We start from the raw sequence: 24,243 nt of genomic DNA, 5'->3' as shown, positions 1-24,243 counted from the left end.
TGAAGCCAAACAAGACCGCCCGAAGCTCTCTCGTTGGAGGTGGCCATTAAATCCAATAACTTCTGTTGTTGTCGCTAGATACTGCAGAAACAGCCAAATCCTGTGATGACAGAAACAGCAGTTTCCTCCCAGCTGCACTTTGACAGGGTAGATATCTTAAGAAATATTTTGTACATTGGTACAGATATCATAGCATTGTTATAAAGGGTGTGTTTGTGTGTGTTTCAAATGTGACTTTCTCCTCACAAGAGGGCAATCCTAGGGCAACTTCTCACAAAATACACCCCCCAGAAATAATCTGCTGCATTTTAGAGGTGCAAGAGGCTTTGGAAAGGTAATAGACCACCTGTTCAGACTCCCCACCCCCCCAAATTCTCATGGGGACGCCGGAATCTGGTAGTGGGCAGGAGAGGGGCCAGCAGCATTAATGGGCACAATCCCACTCTGCTCTCTGCGCTTTCAGAAAAATGCCTGAACAGGCCTCTTGCCACCTTCCCTGCAATCCTGGACGTTCCTTCAGAAAGGGGAAGAGGATTGCTGTTCTCTGTTGTGCCCCTGTTGCAAGCAGGTTTTCTCCCTACAACAGTGTTAATCCCTCAGTGCTGAATGTTCTTTCCCCCCATTCAAGTATAGGACATAGTAAAGCAGTATTCTCAGGGACACCATTATAGGGGAGGTGAAGCCCGTTTCCTCTCTCTGGTGACTCCGGCCACTGAGAAGTAGTTCTATTCCTGCATAACTCTTGTTCTTGGTCACATTGGAATGTGACAGTGAGAGGAAAGGGGATAGCTAGACAAAAAGTTAGATGCTCAGAGGAAGCTTCTGAACAAAGCTGAATCTGCAGGTTCTGTTTATCTGCATACTCATTGGTCAGGAAACCCTATTTCTAACGCTCCAAGCATTGACAGCTACCATTAATGTTTCAGTCCATAGAAATTAGCCGCAAATATGAAAAAAAAAATAGGTAGGTCCTAGAGAGCCAGTGTGGTGTAGCGGTTAAGAGCAGTAGACTCGTAATCTGGTGAACCGGGTTTGCATTTCCGCTCCTCCACATGCAGCTGCTGGGTGACCTTGGGCTAGTCACACTTCTTGAAGTCTCTCAGCCTCACTCACCTCACAGAGTGTTTGTTGTGGGGGAGGAAGGGAAAGGAGAATGTTAGCCGCTTTGAGACTCCTTCGGGTAGTGATAAAGCGGGATTTCAAATCAAAACTCTCTTCTTCTTCTTCTATGTATCAAAGGAGATGAATTTTATTTCAAGAGCTTGTTTACATGATCCAGCAATACCAAGATAGGTAGCTCACAGTGGTTACCTTCTTAATGTGACTGATCTGTGGTTTTGCTTGCACTGATTAGTTCTGAAAGTATTGGCTGTTTTCCTTGTCTCTTCACACTGGGTTCCCATTCAGTGTCTTAGGCTGAAGCAGTGGCATTTATCTGCAGGATTATGGTGGCAATACAGTTTGTATTGGTCATTCTGAGGTTTTCCTTCATACATCTTAATTCTATTAGATGCCTGGTAATTGTACATCCTTCTTCATTGTATAAATCTAAATGGGTTGCAACACAGATTATATAAGCAAACCTTAAATGGAGGCCCATATCATGCAAAAAAAAAAAAAGTTGTTGTTAGGCTCTGTACATTGTGCGTAGTTTTGGATTTATTTATTTTTACCCATGGCAAACTGATGAGTCTCACGTACTGTTCCGAGGTGCATTTTCTGCTTTTCAATTTTACAAAAAAAAATAATGCAGCATATTATTGGTAATGAATTCAGTATAACAAGGTGATTTAAATTAAATCAAGCATTTCCTGGTGAATCTCAAGAGTTTTCTGTGTGCTTGGCTTCTTTCCTTTAGGCAGCTGCCACTGCCACTTCGCAACAGGCAATGCTTGTCACTTGAAAAAAAATAATAATCTGGGCTTGTGGCCAGAAGATGAGAGAGGCAATAGTGCAAAGGAGTCAATGTTTCAAAATGACAAAGCCCCGTATTTTGGTAATGCTCTCTGTGGAGCAGCTTCCCTCTGAAGAAAGGTTGCCATGTTTGAGACCTTTTAGTTTAGAGAAAAGGTGGGTAAGAGGTGACATGATAGAGGTTTCTAAAATGATGCATGGAGAAAGCAGATAGTGAAAGATTATGTATATCCCTTCCTCATAACACTAGAATTTGTGGACATCCAATAAAGATGAAAGGGATGCGGGTGGCGCTGTGGGTAAAACCTCAGCGCCTAGGACTTGCTGATCGCATGGTCGGCGGTTCGAATCCCCACGGCGGGGTGAGCTCCCGTCATTCGGTCCCAGCTCCTGCCCACCTAGCAGTTCGAAAGCACCCTTAAGTGCAAGTAGATAAATAGGTACCGCTTTATAGCGGGAAGGTAAACGGCGTTTCCGTGTGCTGCTCTGGTGCCGGTTCGCCGGAGCAGCATCGCCACGCTGGCCACATGACCCGGAAGTGTCTGCGGACAGCGCTGGCTCCCGGCCTCTTAAGTGAGATGGGCGCACAACCCTAGAGTCTGTCAAGACTGGCCCATACGGGCAGGGGTACCTTTACTTTTAATAAAGATGAGTATTAGAAGATTCAGGATGGAAAAGAAAGTACCTCTGAATGCCAGTTGCTGGGAACTACAGGAGGCGAGACTGCTCTTGTGCTCAAATCCTGCTTGCTGGTTTCCCACAGGCAACTGTTCAGCCACTGTGAGAACAGGATGCTGGACTAGATGGGCCACTGGCCTGATCCAGCAGGCTCTTCTTATGTTCTTAAAGGAGAAAACAATTGTTTTGTAGCAATGTAAACAACAAGCTGGATACCATTTTCACAAATGTAAGAGACATTGAGAATCTTGTGCCAGTAATCATTGTTATCATCAAAGTGTCATTGTTCTTATTTATATAGAGGAGAAAGAATTGTCAGGAGGAACCCGTGGAGGAAGTAGGTCAATAACACTTTTCCTCACAGGAATTAGATTTCTTAAGCTTTTACCCAGAGTTATCCTAGAGCTTTCTGAGGAGCAGAAGGAAAGATCTCAGTTGAGCAAAAGCCATTTATTTGACAAGTTTACATCAGAATGACCCCCCTCCATTGGATCCTTTAACTATTTAATCAAACAGAAATAAATCTTAATGAATTGAATAACTTAAAATATTTTAAAATTGACATAAAATTTAAAAATCCATTTCATATATTATTACAAGGTAATAACTCCTGCCAACCTAGCAGTTCGAAAGCACGTCAAAGTGCAAGTAGATAAATAGGTACCGCTCCAGCAGGAAGGTAAGCGGCATTTCCGTGCACTGCTCTGGTTCGCCAGAAGCGGCTTAGTCATGCTGGCCACATGACCCGGAAGGTATACGCCGGCTCCCTTGGCCAATAAAGTGAGATGAGCACCACAACCCCAGAGTCGGTCACGACTGGACCTAATGGTCAGGGGTCCCTTTACCTTTTACCTTTAATAACTGCTGAGAAGCCATAATTTCAGCCTATTTTCAGTGGGAATGGGGGAAAGCTATGCACAGCAAAGTTGTTGACATCTGGTTGGTAGAGTATGATGGGTAGGTGTCTTGTTTTGATCTGAAGAAGGAGCCTGCAGTGAGCAACCTGCTCTGAGAAGGTCTGGAACTCTCTACCCTCTACCAGGCTATACCTGCTTTGGGAGAATTAGAGAACAACCAGCTCTCTCCCCTGAATACAGGCACTTCTCTTGCATTCTGCGGTGTGCTGCCTGGTGCCTCCCTGTGCTGTTGGACTAGCAACAGACTATAGGAGGCACTTGGTTCCTTAGGCTGCAGAGAATGTGCCTGTGAGGACCATGGCTCCAATTCTACAGGCCCGGATGCTCTTGTGTTTGGTTTGGTGAGTTCCTGCTTGCCAGCTTCAAGTTCAGTACCTCACTCCCCCAATTACATGGCTCCTAAGTCCATGTCAGTGTAGCTTCCAGCTCTGTGTCCTTGTCCCTGCTGAACTCAGGGCAATGACAGTGGGATGGTTAAGTGACACAAAATAGGTGACAAGATTGTGAGAAGGCAACTGGAGAAATTGAGTGTCGCAGTTTGGCAGGAATCTACACAAAGGGCTGAATTGCAGAAGTGGAGGTCTGAGTAGGTCACAGAACAATTCTGGGAAAAGCAGGTTCATCAAGGTAACAAAGAGAAGACCTTCTTACGTAGTACCACAGAGAACACTGGCAACCTGCTGCTCTCTGCTTTTGGTTGGCGGAGTGCAGCTGAGGAACATCTCCCAGTTGTCATCAGTCTTGGTGCTAGTCCTTCTAGGCTTGCAACACAATAACTAAGCATGCAGAGCTCCTGGTTTGTGTGGCTATTACCTTCTCTCTGTCCACTTCACCGTGATACAAAGGCAGCAAACAGATGATGTTGTCACCTCCCTTTGTGAGGGACCAAGGCCTCCTGGCACTGCATGAGTCTGACCAAGGAATTATGCAGGTTCCTGTTTTCTTTTCAGGCATTCATTTGTTTTATTTAACCGTATTTTTACCCTGCACCCCCAGCATACAAGTGCTCCCTGGTGGGGCTAAGAAAAAGAATAAAAAACCAATACAAAATAAAAACAATACAATTACGAGAAGGGAACTGCAGGTAAAAACATGAAAAATGGAAACCTCCAAGGGAAAGCAAATAAAACAGGTGCAGTTAAAGGTTTAAAGGTTTAAAAGCCTGAGGAGAGTATGGGAACCAAGCAAACCTCCCCAGGAAGATCACAGACAAGAAGACTTGCAGAGAGCAGGGCATGCCCTGTGCCTATCACATCCTCTATTGTGGTGTGTGCACTTCTTGTGTGGGTGCTATGTACACGTGTGGTTTGTATGCTCTATGTCAGGAGTGGGAAATTTTGTAAGTCTAATAGCTGCATTCCTTTTTAAATTCTTTTTGTTGTTGTTGTGTTTGTGCTTGTTGCTAACAAATCAATAAAATTAAAAACAAATCTTAAAAAAAGAAAGTGCTGTGGGTGCCGATCAAAAAAATGGCTGCCATGGGAAGAATCACATAAAAGATAGAGAGTACGGTCATTGCTGCTTTCCTCCCTCCACACCCTACACCACCTCATGGCTACCATGGGAAGTCAGGTGCATCCAGCTGGTTTTGATTGTGAAGATTATGCACACAAACACCCACCCAGCCATGACAGGATGCTGTTGCTGTCTAATAACAACAGGGAGCATTACCCAGTACTAGGAAAAACATGTAAGATGGCCACACCACACACTGCATTACTCTCAGATAACAAAAACAGTATGTTTTACAGTAGGTTAAATAAATATATTACTTAAATAGAGGAATGTGCCTTATTTATGTCAACAATCAATAAGAGATATTTATAGCAAAATAAGCGCAAGCCAAGAACTGAATAGGTGACTGTGTATGTGTGTGCCTTTCCTTACCTGGGCATTAGCTCTGTATAGGAAAATAAGCTGTTATGATGTCTCCCTAGGATTCTGCTCCCTAGGATTATACTTTAGGGGTATAAGAATTCCAGGAGTGGTATTGAACTCAGTTTTATTCAGAGTCCATTAATTTCAATAGGCCTACTCTTGAGTAAACCTCCCAAGTGGAGAATAAACATGAACAGGAGTATTGGATGTAGGAGTCTGTGTCATGAGAACTTTAACTTTCATTTTTTTAAAAAATGCAACATCTCTGCGACTGCAGAGTGTGTGAGATAATGCATCGTGAAATTTCAGAACACAGAGGGATGGCTGAATAAGACATCTTGTATTTCAAAGGGGCCAAATTTCATGTGCTTTATATCTTTGCTCCACCCCATGACCAGTTATAAACATTTCCAGATGTTGGTCTAATTTGCATACATGTTGCAGAACCCTGCTTTTCTCTGCACAGAGTTTGGATTTCTCTGGCCAGATCTTGAGGCATGAGAAGCCAAACAGTCACATTAGGGAAAAAAAGCCGGTGCTGCTTGGAGTATTTTCCAGTGTGATCTTTGGGGATAGATACTTAGATATAAATCTATTGTGAGGGTTGAAGCAAATCTCTGCCCTAATGGGGAGTGTTAGTGGATGCTTCAAAATAAAGTTGTTTCAGCTTATAGCAGGGACTGAAGCATAAGAACACAGTCAGTGACCCTTGGAATGCATGAGGTTGGTTTAACATTCAGGAAGCATATTCATACAGTCACTGTGTATTTAACAATCCTTGGTTGCTGGAAGGCCCCCAAGTGCTTTTTGCAATAGCCCATTTCTGTGCTGGCTGGAGTGGAGAGAAAGAGAAGCAAACCATCCTTACTTTGTCTGGAGAGCTGAAACATCTAACTCCATTCAAACTAGGTGTTGCTGCTGTCAGGAAGAAGTCCTCCCTCTGTCCCCATTCTTCCTTGCTAGTGCTTACATTTCAGAGTCTGAGTGCAATACTGAGAAAGTGTTATTTTGTGCCTACCTGAGTGGGGAAGAAGAGATTAAAACCTTTGCTTTTCCTGCCCATTGTTAAAGCTCTGCTCCACATCTCCGCACTGATCTACTTTTGCAGGCAAGCTTGTTGGCCTCTATGCAATAGGCACCTGACTACAGAGAGGTGTCAGCAAAATTCAGCCCTTCCGGGATGAGTTAGGGTGGCTGAGAGTCCCCAAGGTGGTCTCTCTGGTTAACATTGTTGTTCTTAAAATTTCTATGCCTGCCCATCCGATCACAGGGTGGTTTCCAATATAAAAACAGAAAACAAAAAATAATACCCCCATACACAGTTAAAAAGACCATAGATTGTTTAATTAGCCAAAGGCCTAGGCTAATTCCTTTTTAATTAATTGATTAAATTTGCCCAAGGCCTAGGCTAATATTTGCCTGGTGCCTAAAGATCTGCAACCAAGACACCAGGCAAGCCTCCCTAGGGAGAGCATTCTGCAAGCAGGGAGCCACCGCAGAAAAGGCCTGTTCTCGTGTTGCCACCCTCCAGATCTCTCATGGAGAAGGCACAAAAAAAAACGGGTCTCAGATGATGATTGCAGGGTACAGGTTGGTTCATATGGGGAGAGGCAGTCCTTGAGGTATTGTGTTACTGAGCTGTTTAAGGCTTTATAGGTCAAAAGCGGCACTTTGAATTGGGCCTAGAAACTAATTGATATTTGGGTCAGGATTGATATCATAGAGCTAGTAGCTTTAAGGTTTCTCTAGTCCCAACAGGGTAGGTGCTATTTTGTGAAATTGCTTTTTCCCAGGCACAGAGCAACTTCACAGTCAGGTCCCTGTGTTTGTTCTGGGAACAAATATGTGGCTGCCCCTCTAGCAGTTGTCCAGCTCAGTGAGATATTTGCTCAGTTCCATGTCCATCAGACTTCTAAGTATGGTGGTCCAGGAAGACAAATGTGACCATTATTCCTGTTTCTTTTCCCTTTACAGCTCTTGTATGATAGCCCAAAAGCACGACAGGAAGTGGATCATCATTGGCGGGCTTCGGGCTGTCCACACATCGTCCACATCCTGGATGTTTATGAGAACATACATCATGGGAAGAGGTGCATCCTGATCATCATGGAATGGTATGAAGATAGAGCTAAATAGTTAGCTATACAAAATACATTCTGGAGATTTACATCAATACAAATGACAAAATTGACAAAATGTAGCCACAGATAAACATGTGAGCCAATAGGCTTTCTTTTTGGGGTTTTTTTAAAGCTGAGGAATGCTAGAAAATTAATCAAATAATAGATCTTATTCTAATTGCCCCTGCTAAAATTTTTGCAGTTTTTGCTGTCACCTAGTTATCTTGATCTGCCAGAAGAAAAGACAGGGTAGCAATGGTTGAGCGACCTGGTATGGATAGTAGTAGAGGGGCAATAACCTCACTCCTCAAAACTAGCAGTACATAAGCTACTGATTCAATACTGCCATCTCCACATGGACATAAATGGTTCTCCAGTGGAATGTGGCTTTACAGAGTTTTCTGGAATTATGGGGGATGGGGGGCCCAAAATCTTTTTAAAAAACAACAACACAGAACCTTGGGGAAGGCAAGAATGTGCACTATTCTTCGTTTGTCTTTTCTTTCATTATTCTCTGTGAGTGACTATTGTTCCACACACAGAATGCTAGTCCAGTCCAAACCATTCACTGCATTGACTTTGATCCGTGACAGCACATGTTCGCGTGAGAACAGAGTCCATTCTGGCCCTGAAGAAACAATAGCAGCACCTTGTGGCGATCCACTCCCTTTCAGAAGTTTGCATTGAGCTCAACCTTGCCTAACGTAGTAGGAAGCAGATATAAGAACATCCCTGTAGGATCAGACCAAAGGCCTGTCTAGTTCAGCATCTGGTTTCCTACAGTGGCCAACCAGAATACCCAACAAGGCAGAATTTGAAGGGCATAGCTCTCTCTGCTCTGTGGTTGATGCTGGTGTCTGATCTGGTTGAACTGCATATTGCCATTCAGTTCATACATTTCCAGGGTGGTTAATCAGGCTTGCAAGAGGAGAGAGGAGAGGAGTTAAGCTTGAAGGAGGCACTAATGCCCTGTTGCCATAGGTCAGAGAGAGGCAACAAATTGTCAGAGAAATTAGAAGGTGAGGTCTTAGCTGTGCTGGAAACGGATAGCTTAGAATCATAGAATTGTAGAATTGGAAGAGACTCTGAGGATCATCTAGTCCAACCCCTTACAATGCAGGAATATGCAGCTGTCCCATATGGAGATTGAACCTTGGTGTACGGGGATCAAACCAACACCCCAACCACTAGGCCACACTCTGGCTCTTGTTTGTTTGGACCAACTTTCTCCAGACATACTAGGAGGCTAAAAATTCTGCTGTTAACAAAGAACTCTGTTTTGAAGCACACCAACCAACTTCCTGAATAAATAATGTTGATATTCCCCTTGTGTTGCCAGGACAGGCTTTTCGGGGTTTTATGTTTGTGAAAGCTCCTGTAAAGACATGATGATCCTGTGCAGACATGATCTGAGATGGTGAATAAATGAATGTAGTTGAACTGCTGTTTTGGCAAGCTCTCAAAAACCTGGAGGAGATGCAGAGGGTGGAGCCAGTGCTGGTGTGTTGAAACCCCCCTCCCTCCCTGCAATATATTGTTCAGAGCCAAATTTGTAAGCTGAACACTGAGTAGGTACATAGGAAACTGTCTGACTTGCATCAAAATCAGTGGAGATATAGGCAAGCCTAGCTTCCCATATCTTTGTTCTAAGGGTTCCATTTCACATCTTGGCCCAAAAAATGTTTGCTCAGATCACATTTTTCCTCTTTATCATTATGTGGTTTCTTATGCAGAGTTTTGATAGGGCTGGCTTTGACTCTATCTTTCATTTGTGTGTTATCTTCCCCTCCTTTTGCTGCCTCTGTTGTTTTTCTCATGGTTTTCAGAATTTTGATGGCATCAGAACAACAGGGATTACTCTTTGCCTTCCTGCAGTACTGTTTGATGTGCTCATTTCCAGTAGGGTCAACAAAGAGCAGTGATTCAGCTTTCTCTGAAGAGCCTGCCTCTATATTAAAACCACAGGCTTTAAAGCTTTTTTGTGCTTTTTTTGTTTGTTTTCTTCCTGCTCATTCATATGTAGGTTCCATTCTGCACACGGGCTACCTTAAAGCCCATTAATTTCAATAGGATTTAAGCTGTGATCCTGTGTGCTTTAAAGTAGATTAAATCCTATTGAAGTTAGTGTGATTAAAGTAGCCTGTGTGCAAGATTGCAACCTGGTCAAGAAGCAATGTGGTAGGAAATATATATGCAGTGTTTTTTTTCTGGGGGGATGCATACCCCCTAAACATTTTGTGAATCTAAGTTTGGCCTCATTGAGGGGCAGTATTTCAATATGAGTAGGAAAATGAGAGTACCCCTAAACATTTTTTTTAAAACAACAACACTGTATATATGAAATATAATGTAACAAGTGGCTGAACTGAAGTTTACAGAGATATTGCTATGCCTGTATCTGAGGAGTAGGCAAAGGGAAGATTGCTGCCTTTCCTCCCATGTACTTTTGCAGCCTTGCTTTCCAAGTACAGTGGTACCTCGGGTTACATATGCTTCAGGTTACATACGCTTCAGGTTACAGACTCCGCTGTAACTCCGTTACAGACTCCGCTAACCCAGAAATAGTGCTTCAGGTTAAGAACTTTGCTTCAGGATGAGAACAGAAATCGTGCAGCAACGGCGCGGCAGCAGCAGCAGGCCCATTTAGCTAAGGTGGTGCTTCAGGTTAAGAACAGTTTCAGGTTAAGAACGGACCTCTGGAACGAATTAAGTACTTTAACCCGAGGTACCACTGTATCTGAATGGTCCTAGAAAGCACCCCAAAGCTCTAAAACTCTGCAAGCAGGACCCTTTGAATCCAATCAGCAACAGCTACAGAACCATAGTTTCTTTATATCAGAGCTGTTTTAGGCATTTGAGCAACTGTGAGGCAAAATAGTTACTGAGGCCTTCATCTATGCCATAAGGCCATAGTAACAATGTCTTGGCCGCCTTTTAAGGATAATAAAGCTAATATTAGAAATGCACACAGCAGATAGGAAGTGGAAACAGCAGTATTCATATATAAAAAAACCAAGCTACTGAGATGGGACCCCCTTTGTGCTTGCATTATGAATCCTCTGTGTGTTTGCACTTTGTTCACAGCATGGAGGGAGGGGAGCTGTTCAGCAGGATCCAGGAACGAGGCGACCAAGCTTTCACAGAAAAAGGTACAGCATTAAATTGTTTTTTCTCTATGTGTGTGTATAAAGAGCTTGTAGATCAGGTGGGGGGCTAGTGGCTTTTTGTCAGAAAGAAAACCCAAATTAGTCTGGATCATATAATTTGGAGGGGAGGTGTACAACTCCCTCCTCTGTCAAGCTGCAATGGCTATGATAGTGTGGAGCCAGGCCAGCCACATGAAAGGGAGGCCCTACTGTGCTTTGCCCAGGAACTCTCAGCAGCTTCTTCTTCCCCAGGAACTTTGAGGAAACAGGTGAAGGGGCTTAAAATGTCACCAAAGCTTTTTTTACAATTTTTTAAAAGTATCATTGGAAATATAACAGGTAACAGGGGGGAAATGTTGTCAGTCAACCGTAACAATGAGAATATTCCACTGATCCTGACTTAAACACATAATTTAATATAGGCAGTCCATGGGTAGAATTCAGCATCACACTGTGTTGAACGTTCTGTCTTCATATGCATGTCAGCTAGCCATATAGAACAATGATTCCCCACCCCCTCTCCTATGCATTGTTGGGGGCCTGCCAATCTGATCTCCCAGAGCCAATTCTGAGAGAGGAAGCCCCATTGCACAAGCAGAAGTCCTCCTGCACGGCTTCTGCCAACAGGCTTTAGGTGACTCATGCCCCATATGTCCAAACAGGTACCCAAAGCAGACTGACGATTATAAACTATACGTTCAAACATAGAAAGTGCAATGAGATCTTTAGATCACTGAGTAGTAGATGGTAGGTGTTTATCCTTTCTGCTTTGCATTTTACGTCTCTCTGCTCAAGTCTGAGGGCTCAAAGGGCATTCAGAACCTTACTATCAGTTTAGGTGTGAATTGGTTAGTCATACCATAGGAACAAGTAGTGTATACTATATGTATGCACCATACATGACTTTCTGGTCATTTTTATGTTGCCTTCTAGGAAAGGTGCTGCAGAGCAGGAGAGTTTAAGATGTGTGGAGGCATAGTCATTTGCAAAACCCAAAACACAGCTGTTGGGGCTAATTTTAGTTTTCCCCCTGTCTTGACACTAGCCCTGCAAACAAACAAGCTAGTTGCTAGTCAGAAGCATTGCCTAGCTGCATATCTCTGAAGTATGGAGGGAATGTTAATGTGACCTTTCTCATGAATTTTTATTTCTAGAGGCCTCTGAAATAATGAGAGACATTGGAACAGCCATTCAGTATCTACATGGGATGAACATCGCCCACAGAGATGTCAAGGTGAGGCTTGAAAAGTGCCTTGGCAGAGAAGAGAAATGCCTAAACCATAACAAGAAAATGGACAGTGGTGACTTGACACAGGCCATGTTACTACATTGAGAGGAACTAGTGTGTCCCAGTTTTTAATTGTGCGAAGAAGAACCATCTTGGTCAGGATCCCAGGTATCTTCTAAGTATACAGTTGTCCAGAAGCTCAGTGCATTTTTAAAAGACTTATTGAAGAAGGCCTGGTGTTTATTTAAAATCTGCATCACCACATTGCAATCTACTGATAATAAAATACAAACTTGATGCTGGGCACTACACCACCTATCAGCCTTGAGGAACAGAACAAAGCCTACAGTTGAATAGAACTTCCCCCCAGAAACCTCTCCTGTTCAGCCTCATTTTATGTTTCTCTCTTGACACCATCACAGCCAGAAAACCTGCTTTATACATCTAAAGCGAAGGATGCAGTACTGAAGCTTACAGACTTTGGATTTGCCAAAGAGACGACGATGCAGAATGCGCTGCAGACCCCCTGTTATACTCCCTATTACGTAGGTGAGTCTGCATGTTCCCCTCCCCCCCACTTTTCTCTTTAGTTGTTAAGTCCAGGGGGAGAACATGATTGTGCTTTAGGAAAAAAACCCTCCCCACCTCAGATCTCTGCAACGGTCAGGCTCCAGGCCGTCAGGTACCAGAACCAGGGTTAGGATCTTGCTTGCCAGTTCAAGTGGGCCAGATCTGGTGCACGGTTCAAAACAGGTAGGATAGCGGGCTGGAGCTTAGGCAGCCAGTGTCCTTACCCAAGAAACAGGTTGATCAGGCTGAGGAACATACTCTGAGGCTAGGGCTTTGCAGGGCCTAGTGAGCAGAAATTGACCCAGGTGTCTGATGACTCAGATGGGCATCTTAGATGGCACCATCAAAGCACAGTGCTCACTCTTTCCAGCACAGGATGAGGGCACTGATGGCTCAGGAAGTCAGGGGCCAAAGCCTGAGCACAGGGAACACCAGTTCAGAACACACACACTTGCACAAGATGTAAAATACCATGAAATATTTGTCAAGCTTCACCAGCACCCATGGGGTTCAGGTACAAATACTTAAAAGTATTATTTCAACCAGTAACAGCTTTTTTAATTAAAAAAAATGCAAATATTTGTAGTTTGTGATCAAAATAAGAGAAACTGACATTCACAGTTCTTTTGGTTCTCTTCCCCATCCCAATCAGCCCCAGAAGTCCTTGGTCCTGAGAAGTATGACAAATCCTGCGATATGTGGTCTCTTGGTGTCATCATGTACATACTGTAAGTGTGAAGTGGGGGAGAAATAGATTAACGAAGTTGAGCCCTTAACATGTCATGTATGAATAAACACTTCCCTTCTATCCCAAACTACATCCATCCCCAATCAATGGTGTTTTAAAATGATGTTTCCTTTTATGCCACACTCAGATAATTAGTCACTGGGCTATTACTCATTCCATCAGAAGAATCGACAGACATCTGGGACTGTGCATTGGGCTGCTGAAGTTGTGGGGAAGGTCAGGGAGGAGACAAAGATGTGGTCATTTCCCAGACAGTACAATTTCTTCTCTACATCCCACTCTTTTGTAGCTTGTGTGGATTCCCTCCTTTCTACTCCAACACTGGCCAGGCCATTTCTCCTGGAATGAAGAGAAGAATTCGGATGGGGCAGTATGGATTTCCAAATCCTGAATGGTCAGAAGTATCCGATGAAGGTAAATGGATTCCCCTGTGTACTTTCTGGTATTGTGCATCAATGGTGTGTGTGTTTAACGTTTTAAATATTCTGTGGTGAGACTGGCCCAGCATATATGCTACTTGGAGATCTCTAAAATAAAAGGAATGTAGCTCAGTGGTAGAGCATCCACCTTGCATGCATGCATGCAGAAGGCCCAGATTCAATCCCTGGCAACTCCACATAGGGCTGGGAGAGACCCCAGTCTGAAATTTTGTGGAGCTGCTGCTGCCAGTGGATCATACTATAGACCAGTGGTTCCCAAACTTTTTTTTTACCCCTGAACCACTTGAAGATTGCTGAGGATCTTGGTGGACCACCTCTGCCTGTTGTCTAGCAATTGTAATTTGTGTGCTAGATGCTAATGTTGCTATTGCGGACCACCGAAATGATGCTTATGAACCACCAAGGGTCCATGAGCCACACTTTGGGAAATCCTGTTGTAGATAGTACTGAACTAGATGTGTCAATGAACTAACTTGTAGATGGTAGCTTCCTAAAAGGTTTTGTTAAACCTCCCAGAGTTTAAGAAAAGTAAACATCTGCCTCTTACACACGATGTAAAGAAGTTTCAGAAACGCAAAATACCATTAAATTAACTCTGCTTCTCAAATACCGTTCCTTCAAACCCAACACTTACATTAGAGTGGGGATAAAAAAAGTGCTGCACCAGCAAAAAAAAGTGGGCAGGAATGAGATCCCAGTAACAAGTGTTGTTCCAGGGCATCATCGTGACTTCTGTGGTATTTTCCTTGTCTATTGAACTGGCTGCCCTAGTGCCTTTTTGACATGTGCTACAACTTGAGTAACACCTACTGCTTGCAGGCATGATGCTCCCTAAGCAGATTTTGTAGCAGAGGGATGAGGCAGCATGTGTATGGCATCGTGAGTAGCCTACTGATGCACCACAGTAGAGTCATTTTGCCACCTCCGGGCCGGCTTTGTTGGTACAATCATAGGCATCTGATAGTTGCAGCTGATGTACATAACGGGTGAGCTATCCTTAGTTCACAGAGAAGCTGCAGCAATTACCTTGATGCAGGTCACACTGTACTGTCACAACTATGTTTAGCAGTAATAGAAAGCCCTGTCATCCATCTAACACAAGAAATCCTGCACACACCCCAAATCCTGTTTCCTGTTAGAAACTCCAGCTCCTTTCTGAGCTGTCCTAGGGAAATGTTTACAGGAGGTTTACAGGACTCCTGTGTAATCTTGGACATGAGAGAGTGAGTTGAGGGAGGGGGGGAAATGTGTGGGAAATGCCTCCCCCTTCTGCCACCCTGAGACACCCATGATCAATCAGAACCTCAAACCTAAGTTGTTGGTCACTACAGTCATTGTTAGGAATGAATCTCACTTTACCAGTGTTCCTAAGTCAGAATTGAAGGGCTGATTCAGGTACGCATTAGTCGGGGTGCAGATGTGAGGTATCCAAAGTCAGACCCACATGCTCCAAGGGTTTATTTCAAATGCATGGATCAGTACTCCACACGTTATTTGTTTAGCAGAAATTTAGAAGCATAAGCCGTTCTTGCATTTGAAATTCTGCTGATCTGTTATGTCAAAATCAGACTTCCCTGCGCTCCAGGCTCAGAAAATGTCATGGATTCTAACCTTTTTCTGGACATAGCATAAGATCATGGCCCCATGTGAAAAGTGAATCTGTGGGTACACACACATGCACTTCCAGCTGAACCTGTGAATGGAGCCTATGTGTTTACAACAGTTGTGCAGGCAGGCTGTGTTCACAGGTTTGGATGAAAGTGTAGGGGGCGGGGCCTGCTTCTTCTTCACGTTTATTTCCACAAGGATGAACATGTGACCAATGCCTACATATCATGGGACTAAACGAACTGTAGAAACTTTGTATAAGATGGTACAGATGTTTTCCTGCAGTCCTAACCATGCCTATATAGAAGCAAGTTCTTTTTAACTTGGTGAAACTTCTGTATAAATCTGATTAGGTTTGGGCAGTCAAATGTGGATCTAAACACTTGCAGCAAAGAGTATTTTTTACAGCTCAGCTTATGAAACTGTTTAACTCTGTAATTTTGTTCTTTCTCCTGCTTCACACCTTTCATCTCTTTTGCTCTCTCTTTGCAGCTATATATTTATTGCAATTATTTCTATCCCATGTTTCAGGATGCAAATCCTTCCAAGTAACATCAATGCAATTTAAAAACACACTGTAAGGAATTACAACATTTAGCACGTCATAAGGATCCTTCTCACTGGCAGCTGGTGACAGATGGCTTTTTGCAGAGAGGAGCCAGTCCAGGCTCCTCTCAGCACAGGATCAGGCAATCACACTCTCTGTGAATCCTTCCCATGGAGTAACTGGTAGTTGGCCTTATGGTGGGCAGCTGGAGCAGGCAGGGGTAACTTCTTCACCTGGCCTATCATTAAATAAATAGTATATATGTGGTAGAGCATGCACTTTGCATGCAGAAGGCCCCAGGTTTGATCCCTGATGATTCCAGGTAGGGCTGGGAATGCCCTCTGTCTCAAGCTCCAGAGAGCTGCTGCCAGTCATTGTAGACAATATGGAGCTGGATGGGAGAATCCAAATGGATGGACTTGGTATAAGGCAGTTTCCCATGTTTTATACAGTCATTTGTAAGTGTCAGACTTTCTTCTGACTTGATAGCAGAGGACAAGAGTTCAAGGGTTCTTAATAGTTTGAATTTTGTAGGATCTTGTCATTGATGTTTGTCTTTTTGCTTTTCAGTTAAGCAGCTAATTCGTCTGTTGCTGAAGACAGACCCAACAGAGAGGATGACAATTTCTCAGTTTATGAATCACCCCTGGATTAATGTAAGTCCTGCACGAACACTCGTGTGTGTGTGTGTGTGTGTTGGTGTTGTTGTTTTAATTTGGACACGAGGCTGCCTGCTGTGGTAAGAGGGAGTATAACTCATTTAACCAGGAGTCTGCCCTGTATAAAAGGGATATAATTTCCACTCTGCAGTGTGAGAGAACTCTTGGGGGTGGGGTAAAATTTCCCTGTCAGTGGCAGTCAAGGACACTACACCCCCATCCCAACTGCTCCCGGCTAGCATTTTCTGTTCAGTGCACCATGCACACGCCCTCCTTCCCTCACTTATAAAAAAAGCCATGTTACCTCATCAGTGTAGGATTTATGGAGGACTATTATTAGACATTCAAGGCACCGTCGTGCTGAACTGCTCTCTATTGATATGAATAGAGAGCCTCCTGCTTTAAGGGCGTTCTTGGTCTTTGGCACAGATCTGGAAACGTTGGGGTTATTGAGTGGGGCGATAGTGGAGGTTTATGTGCAGCACTCTAAGAAAACAACACCAGAAGCTGCTTTTAATGGGTGATGCTAACTAAAAGGCCATGGCAGCCTCTCATGTCATAGAATTCTTTGCCTCCAGCAAGAAACAAGCCGCTACTAAGGCTACAAATCTGAGCAGTTTCAGAGCAGCTTTTCTGTCTATTGCTATGCAGGACTCACTGGAGTTTTGTGCATTTATTTTTTCTTTATTAGATTTCTATTCCCTTCTGCCATTAAGGTTATATCTCTCTATATATGTGTCTATATAAAAATAAAAAACAAATAAAAAGGAAGGGAAAGAACACAAAGAAATTAAATGTCCCTAAATAATACATGTATTGCCCCAGAGAGCAGCTGGCATGCAGTTGTCAGGGGTGGCTAACATTTTTAGACCTGTGGGGAGATCTGGATTTTTGAGTAAGTGATGTGGGCACCACCCGCTCTGATCCTCCTCGTTCCCCAGATCAGCCATCTCCACCACAGATGGGCAGAAAGAGAGGAAGCACACATGCAGGCACACACACTTCACTTTTCTCAGGGTTCTGGGGAAAAGCTTATTAATCTGTGCAGTGAAAACAAGAGGAAGTGGGGAAGAGTATCACTCTCCCTCCTTCAAATTTGATGTGCTTTCCAGGGGACAAAAAGTAGCCACCCTTGTGACCAAGGCGCAGTGACTGGGTGTGCCAAAAGAGTTTTGAGGGTGCCAGGGAAAGACCTCAACGGCACTACTTCACCCGCAGTGCCACACTGGCAACTGCTGCTCTAAGCAATAGCATGCAACCTCCTAACAGCTGTTGGTCATTTGGCCACTTAGTGGACCAGGCAAACCTCCACATTAAAGTAATTCCTCTCATGACCCTGCCCCCAGCCCCAAATTCAAGGCAAACACGGTGCTGCTGTTCTACGGACTGCTTTTACTTCATGCAGGACCATACTAAAGTCAGAAAAGTTAATTAACCTACACTGCACTTGCCTTCATTCATAGATCCTAACATTTATTAAATGCAAATGATTTTGGCCTTACTAAAAGTCATTTGTAACTGGTCTGGAAAATGAAGCAGTAATAAATGTAAATAGCTTGATTGGGTCACACAGATTGGATGCTATACTTGATGCAAATCTAAAGTGAAAAAGAGGTGTTTAAAGTAAGTGAGAAGCAACTCTACCATGTGCTGACATCTAAACAAAAATGTGGTTGAAAAGAGAAATGCCTTGAAAGCTCCTGGGATTGTGTGCTACATAGAGACAGTGGTTAAATAGACATCTAGATGCCATCTCTATGAGAACAAGTAAAGTCCCAGTTGATGCATTATCTCAGCCTCAGTGACAATGTGTCAAGGTAAATAGTTAAGCAGGTGGACAAGTTAAGTGTACATGCAAAAATGTTCTTCTAAACTAATTGGTTGAAGTAGAAGTTGGAGGAAATTAGCCAGGAGTATATAAGTAAGTGAAGTTGTGAATGAGCACAATAAGAAGTTGAAATCCTGGTCATCCAAGGTAGCTTCACCTGAAATGCTATTCATCCCATGTTCAGGGCCACCTAAATAGGCAGAGCTGAAGGGTTTCCATGCATAGATGAAATGGTGCTATCAGGAAGAGGACGTAGATTTGTTAGGGAGCATTCTGGGGAACAAAGCCAGATCCATATAAAGGGATGGGCTCCGCTTAAACCAAAATATTATCCGTCCATTGGTCTTCAATCAATTCAGATTTATTGCTTATAACTATAAGCCATCACAATATAGAACACAGGTGAGGCTGTTAAATATAATGCAACAATATTGAAGTGTATTATTCACCACCTTCTGTGCATGACAATCATGTGTTATGGCTGCAAAACACAAGGCTGAACACATTGCAAGTGAGGTTAACAGATTCTGGTAAGCTGTTGGGGGAAGTCAGCTTCTCCCTACACACAACCTAATAAAATAAAAAATTCAGCCCTAAATATTGTTCAGCTCAGAGACCTGGTGCTTCCAAATCTCAGATGAGCTAGATTGCCTCCAGAACTTAATATCAAAGAAGTGGCAGAGCATGCCCTTTTGTTAAAGTTTACATAGAAAGGAACGGCAAAAGCAAAGGGAACACTCAGCGGCACAGAGCCTGGCAGGGACTCTTAACATCCCACCAATGCAGTTTTAGTCTCTCTCCTTTCCCTTTTCCCTTGGCAGATAACAAATCAACAGTAGTTAAGCAGGCACTGCTGTTAGGAGCCATCTTCCAATGGAAAGAACGAATGGAGTTGCAGGGGCGATAAATGTACATGCATACGCTCCATCTGTCATTATTTTCTCCAAGCACTTTATAAACACTAATTTATCTTTGCAGTCCTCCCTGAAACATTTGTTTCTTTTTCTATATTTAAATAACCTAGGAAGAAAGTAGAATACTGATTTGACCAACATTCCATACAGTTGGCAAGGCTCAGGATAAAACACAAAAGGGATTGTCTCATGTTTCTTGCTGATAATTCCCAACCACATTCATTTAGACACATTTGTGTTACCTAACTAATTACCTTTATATATTGCCAGTTCTCTTTGTTGGTACATCTCCAGTATAGGGGCCACTGGATGTAACATTTCCCTCCGGGTCTATGCTTGTGGAAGGATTCTCATGAGGTACCTCCATGAAGAAACATGGAGTCAAAATGGGCCATCTTTGTGGATTTCCTGGAAGGATCCATAAGCAGGATGCCAAGGGTACAACTTACTGCAGAAGTATGTCCAGTGGTTTACCTGTCAAAGCTAGTCCTTCCCTTAAGGGAACCTGGGAACTGCAAAGGAGCTAGGGATTGCTGAACATACTGTTCTCAGAAGCCACATTAAGCTGCAGTTCCCAGTGTTCTGGCTGCAGAGTAGGATCCATGGCAGCAGAATCTGATTTGAAAGCACTTTGTGGCAGTGATACTAATAAACAAAGAGGCAGTACAGATAACTCACAATATAGGTTCCTGGCCATCGTGTGTATAAGCAAAATCACGTAAAGCCAGAACACCCCCTAGAAAAGCAGGAAAATACCATTTTTAAAAAATAGCTGCACTTACCAGTGCGGGGCAAATGCAGCCCTCAGTCTTCCTTTTAGTTTTCCTCCTTCTCTCCCTCACTGGATACTTGCTGCAAATGATATGAGGACCGGGGTGGGAGGTGGGGATTGACAGGTAGCCAGAAGACGTTCTTGGCTGTGGTTAAGATCCAGAGGAGGGTTGCCTGTGCACATCCGCTGATGGTGATGGTTTCTTTGTCAGAAACATTGTGATTGGCAGCTGCAGCTGTTTCTTGAGCTCATCAAACATTTCCTTGTAAAGTCTCAGAGTGTCTGTAATCCCACGGATGATCTTGAGGCTGTGTTCCATGGTGGGGTCAAACTCTCCAATCAGATCATTTGTGTGCTTTTAAGAGGTTTTCCTGCTCTCCCACCCCCTTTCCCCCTCCCCTGCTATTTTCTTATCCCCCCCCCACCGTGCATGCCATTTTTGCATCATTCTTTAAAAAATATTATTCAGCAATGTGCTTAAAGTTGTGAGCGTGTATGTTAAATAAGTGTGAGTTGCAAGTTACGTGTAGGAAAAAGAAAACCTCCTTTGTGCCTGAAGTGTGGCAACCTGCACTCCTTTTCACTATTAGACTGTTTCTATTTCATTTTGACCTAAATACCTAAATCTGCCATTCTTTTATACTGGACCTTTTCCTATGGTGCATGGCTTGGCTGGGTTATGCTGTCTGGAGCTGCTCTCCTCTGTAAGGACCTTCCTGCTGCACAATTGCTTTCATGCAGTTAGCCCATATTGCATAAGCCCAGGGGGCAGCCCCAGGCAGCATGACCAAGTGTCAAGAATGATGGGAGTTGTAGTCCAGCAATATTGACCATCACTGGCAGAAGCTGATATGAAAGCAAGAGGGCCTGGAAGTCATGACCTCCATGCTTATGTGCTGAAGCACATTTTCACATTATGTAGAAATACATTTATTAGAACCCTATTACTGAGTTGGAGAGGAGTGCAATTTTAGAATCACAGGAACGGAGGGAGCATATCACGCTTTACCCTCTTGCTATTTTCCAGCTCCGGATTTACTCTTCTCTGGCAGCTTTTCACTCTGGGGTTTCAAATGTATGTTTGCCTCTCAGTCTTATTACATAGCTGCAATCCTATGGAAATGACACATACAGTGGTACCTCGGGTTAAGTACTTAATTCGTTCCAGAGGTCCGTACTTAACCTGAAACTGTTCTTAACCTGAAGCACCACTTTAGCTAATGGGGCCTCCTGCTGCCGCAGCGCCACCAGAGCATGATTTCTGTTCTCATCCTGAAGCAAAATTCTTAACCTGAGGTAATATTTCTGGGTTAGCGGAGTCTGTAACCTGAAGCGTATGTAACCCGAGGCACCACTGTATTTCAGTCATATTGGAAACGCAACTGTGCTTAGCAATGCAGCTAAGTACGTTTTTCTCTCTCCCTCCTGTTGCTTAGGAGACATATTTATACAATTTTCTCAAGACTTGTAATTACTTCATCAGCAAGGACGATGAGTGGTAATGTGTGAGTGTGTTATTGTCAGAATTACCGCTTCTGAATAGCTGCTTCTTTGGTTTCCTTAGCAATCCATGCTGGTGCCACCTACCCCTCTTCATACTGCCCGGGTTCTGCAAGAGGATAAAGATCACTGGGATGAAGTGAAGGTAAGGATCACATATATTAGTAGGCTGGGCATTCGCAAATCCAGTCAGAGATAGTTTGATTGCTTTTCTTTCTGAACATCTTTTACCAGCTCATTACCAGCATTTTCATAACAATTGCCCAACTATACAGAAATAACTGATTAAGATGTTGTCTATATTCAATCAAGGGCAGACTCTAGCACACATGTCAGTAAACCATGAGCTGCGGGTTTCATGCTACCCATCCCCCCCCCACATGGGTGCCCAGTCTACCTTCTTGATACTGGATTTTGCACAGTGATGGGGAGGAAGGTGCACAGAAAGAGTAATTCTCTGCGCAACTTCCATGCAAACCACACTCCTTCCAACATGCCAATAGCTGTTTGCTGGTCTTGGGGAGCACAGTGGTTCTCCAACTTACCAAACAACTCTTTGGCAGGCAAGCAAGAGCGTCATCTCTCCCTTGTGGGGTGGACAGAAGTCTGTTCTTTTCTGATCCATAGGGAGAGGCATTGAGTGTGTGCACATGCATACCCAGGCCATGCCACTTTTCCCCCTAACCATGCTTATTGGCATTCAGCCTCTGAGTGACTACCCACTTCCGCATGTGACCCTCAGAGGCAAAACACTTTGCAGCCCTACACATAGCAAAACAGTATGTTCTAAAACAGTGTTTCCCAACCTTTTTCCGACCATAGCCACCCTTCTGACATTGCTTCCTTCCAGTGGCCCCCCCATGGGCGTAGCCGGGGGGGGCCAGGAGAGCAGCTGCCCCCATAAGTAAAAATCAATACAAATTTGAGATTCTGCCCCTAGTAACAAAAACCTGCCCCCCTGTTTTGCCAATTGACTTTGCAGGTTTTTTAAAGGATCTTTGGTACTCAATATATGAGGGAAAAGATATTTTTATTTCAACAGAATAGGTCAAACTCCAGAAACAATAACAAAAACAAAACCTCAAACAGTAAGCTTCCTTAAACCTTCTTACACAGTAATAAACCTCCTTAAACCTTCTTATACAGCAACATAAAACCCTCTACCATCAAGAAATAACCCCAAAGGAACAATTTCAAAGCAACAGTTTTCCTCACCAGACCTTCACCCACATACAACACCAGATCAAACTGTGGGAAGCCCCAGCAGTGTTTGGTCCATCCTCCTCCTCCTCCTCCTGACCACATTGCCCTGCACTATTTGTACCTGTCTCAACCAGGTGGGGCTAGCTATCTCCACGGTCGCCACTCATAGCAATGAGGGCTCCTAATCAGGGCAATCAAACCCCAGTTGGGCCACCCTCAAGGGCAGGAGTGGTTCTGCAAGGACTCACAGGAAGGTTTGGCTGTGTAAGGCCAAACTTAAAGTAAAGGGACCCCTGACCATTACATCCAGTAATGACCGACTCTGGGGTTGCGCGCTCATCTCGCTTTATTGGCCGAGGGAGCTGGCGTACAGCTTCCGGGTCATGTGGCCAGCATGACTAAGCTGCTTCTGGCGAACCAGAGCAGCGCACGGAAACGCTGTTTACGTTCCCGCCATACCGGTACCTTTTATCTACTTGCACTTTGGGACGCGGGTGGCGCTGTGGGTTAAACCACAGAGCCTAGGACTTGCCGATCAGAAGGTTGGCGGTTCGAATCCCCACGACGGGGTGAGCTCCCGTTGTTCGGTCCCTGTTCCTGTCAACTTAGCAGTTCGAAAGGCCAAACTTACACCTCCTCTATTTTTCTTGTGCATTTTCCACTACACCCCCAACAAAAATTCTGGCTATGCCCATGCTCCCGCCTCCAATCAGTAGAAAGGTAGCTATTTAAATGTTTTGTTTGCAAATAGAACATGTTTTATTCATATATATTTTTTTATAATTTATCCAAAATACAATTACACAAAATGATAGGAGCATAATGAAATATTGTTAAAGCAGGTAAACATAGAATCATGGAGCTGGAAGGGACCCTGAGGGTTATCTTTCTAGTGCAACCCCCTGCAACGTAGCAAACTCAGCTAAAGCATCCATGACAGATGGCCATCCAACCTCTGCTTAGAAACCTCCAAGGAAGGAGAGTCCAGAACCTCCTGAGGGAGAGCCATCTTCCATGTATTATAAAAAGTAAACAACATTTATTTGACCCAAGTTATTTGACAGAGAGTGGGAAACCTTCAGATATAGTGCCAAAGGCGCACAGGGAGAATTTTAAAAAGCAAGTGGTCCTCACTGACGCAGTGCAAAAAGATCATCATCAGGAGGAGCCCTGCCTGCCTGGATAAAGCACTATAAGGCCCCACACAGGCCCTGAACTCAGTGTGCCTTTCTTCTGAGTAGACACTTAGTCATTTACTAGATGCAAGTCAGCAGCACCAGAAGCCCCTACTCGGCTAGGCATTGGGGTGGATTTCACCCCACGCCTTGCAGAACTGGGCCAACGCTGCCAACTGGCTCTGTGCCCCTCGGCAACATCCAAAGGCCCTGATCCACTAGGTGCTGGGGTGGATTGCACTCTGCACCTGGCAGAGTCAGGCCCAGGCTGCCACCGGGCCCAGCACTGGTGGTAGCAACAAAGCAGCTCCTGCTCATCCAGCCCTATCCATTGCCATCCCACCACCACGCTTACCTGACCTGAGGGGTTCTGGATTGCGGGCTCTATTGGTCAAAAC

At 44.0% G+C, this 24,243-nt stretch overlaps 2 protein-coding genes across 3 annotated transcripts in view; one reads left to right on the top strand and one right to left on the bottom strand.

Annotated features, from left to right (window-relative positions):
• Positions 1-24,243, bottom strand: part of LOC310757850 (uncharacterized protein) — a gene marked incomplete at its 5' end in the record, with an annotated part of 99,063 nt that overhangs the window by 13,936 nt on the left and 60,884 nt on the right. Inside the window, 2 exons of one of the 2 annotated variants that reach the window (XR_014545497.1) lie at positions 13,074-13,177; positions 19,978-21,092. Coding sequence is in view for 1 of the 2 variants with exons in the window: in XM_083603599.1 (XP_083459725.1) it covers positions 19,978-20,047 (70 nt within the window). Of the gene's footprint in view, positions 1-13,073; positions 13,178-19,977; positions 21,093-24,243 lie in introns of those variants that run through there. The other variant, XM_083603599.1, reaches the window with a different exon arrangement.
• The window catches only part of MAPKAPK3 (MAPK activated protein kinase 3), a 68,030-nt gene that overhangs the window by 40,778 nt on the left and 3,009 nt on the right, over positions 1-24,243 (top strand). The window contains exons 3-10 of the mRNA XM_083603506.1: positions 7,362-7,501; positions 10,592-10,656; positions 11,808-11,887; positions 12,304-12,430; positions 13,104-13,179; positions 13,489-13,613; positions 16,365-16,450; positions 21,532-21,612. Of these exons, the coding sequence (XP_083459632.1) occupies positions 7,362-7,501; positions 10,592-10,656; positions 11,808-11,887; positions 12,304-12,430; positions 13,104-13,179; positions 13,489-13,613; positions 16,365-16,450; positions 21,532-21,612 (780 nt within the window). The remainder of the gene's footprint in view (positions 1-7,361; positions 7,502-10,591; positions 10,657-11,807; positions 11,888-12,303; positions 12,431-13,103; positions 13,180-13,488; positions 13,614-16,364; positions 16,451-21,531; positions 21,613-24,243) is intronic.

This window comes from Podarcis filfolensis, assembly GCF_964270895.1.
Source record: "Podarcis filfolensis genome assembly, chromosome: 2".
Classification (NCBI taxonomy): domain Eukaryota; kingdom Metazoa; phylum Chordata; class Lepidosauria; order Squamata; family Lacertidae; genus Podarcis; species Podarcis filfolensis.
This window is presented reverse-complemented; position numbering and strand designations above follow the sequence as displayed.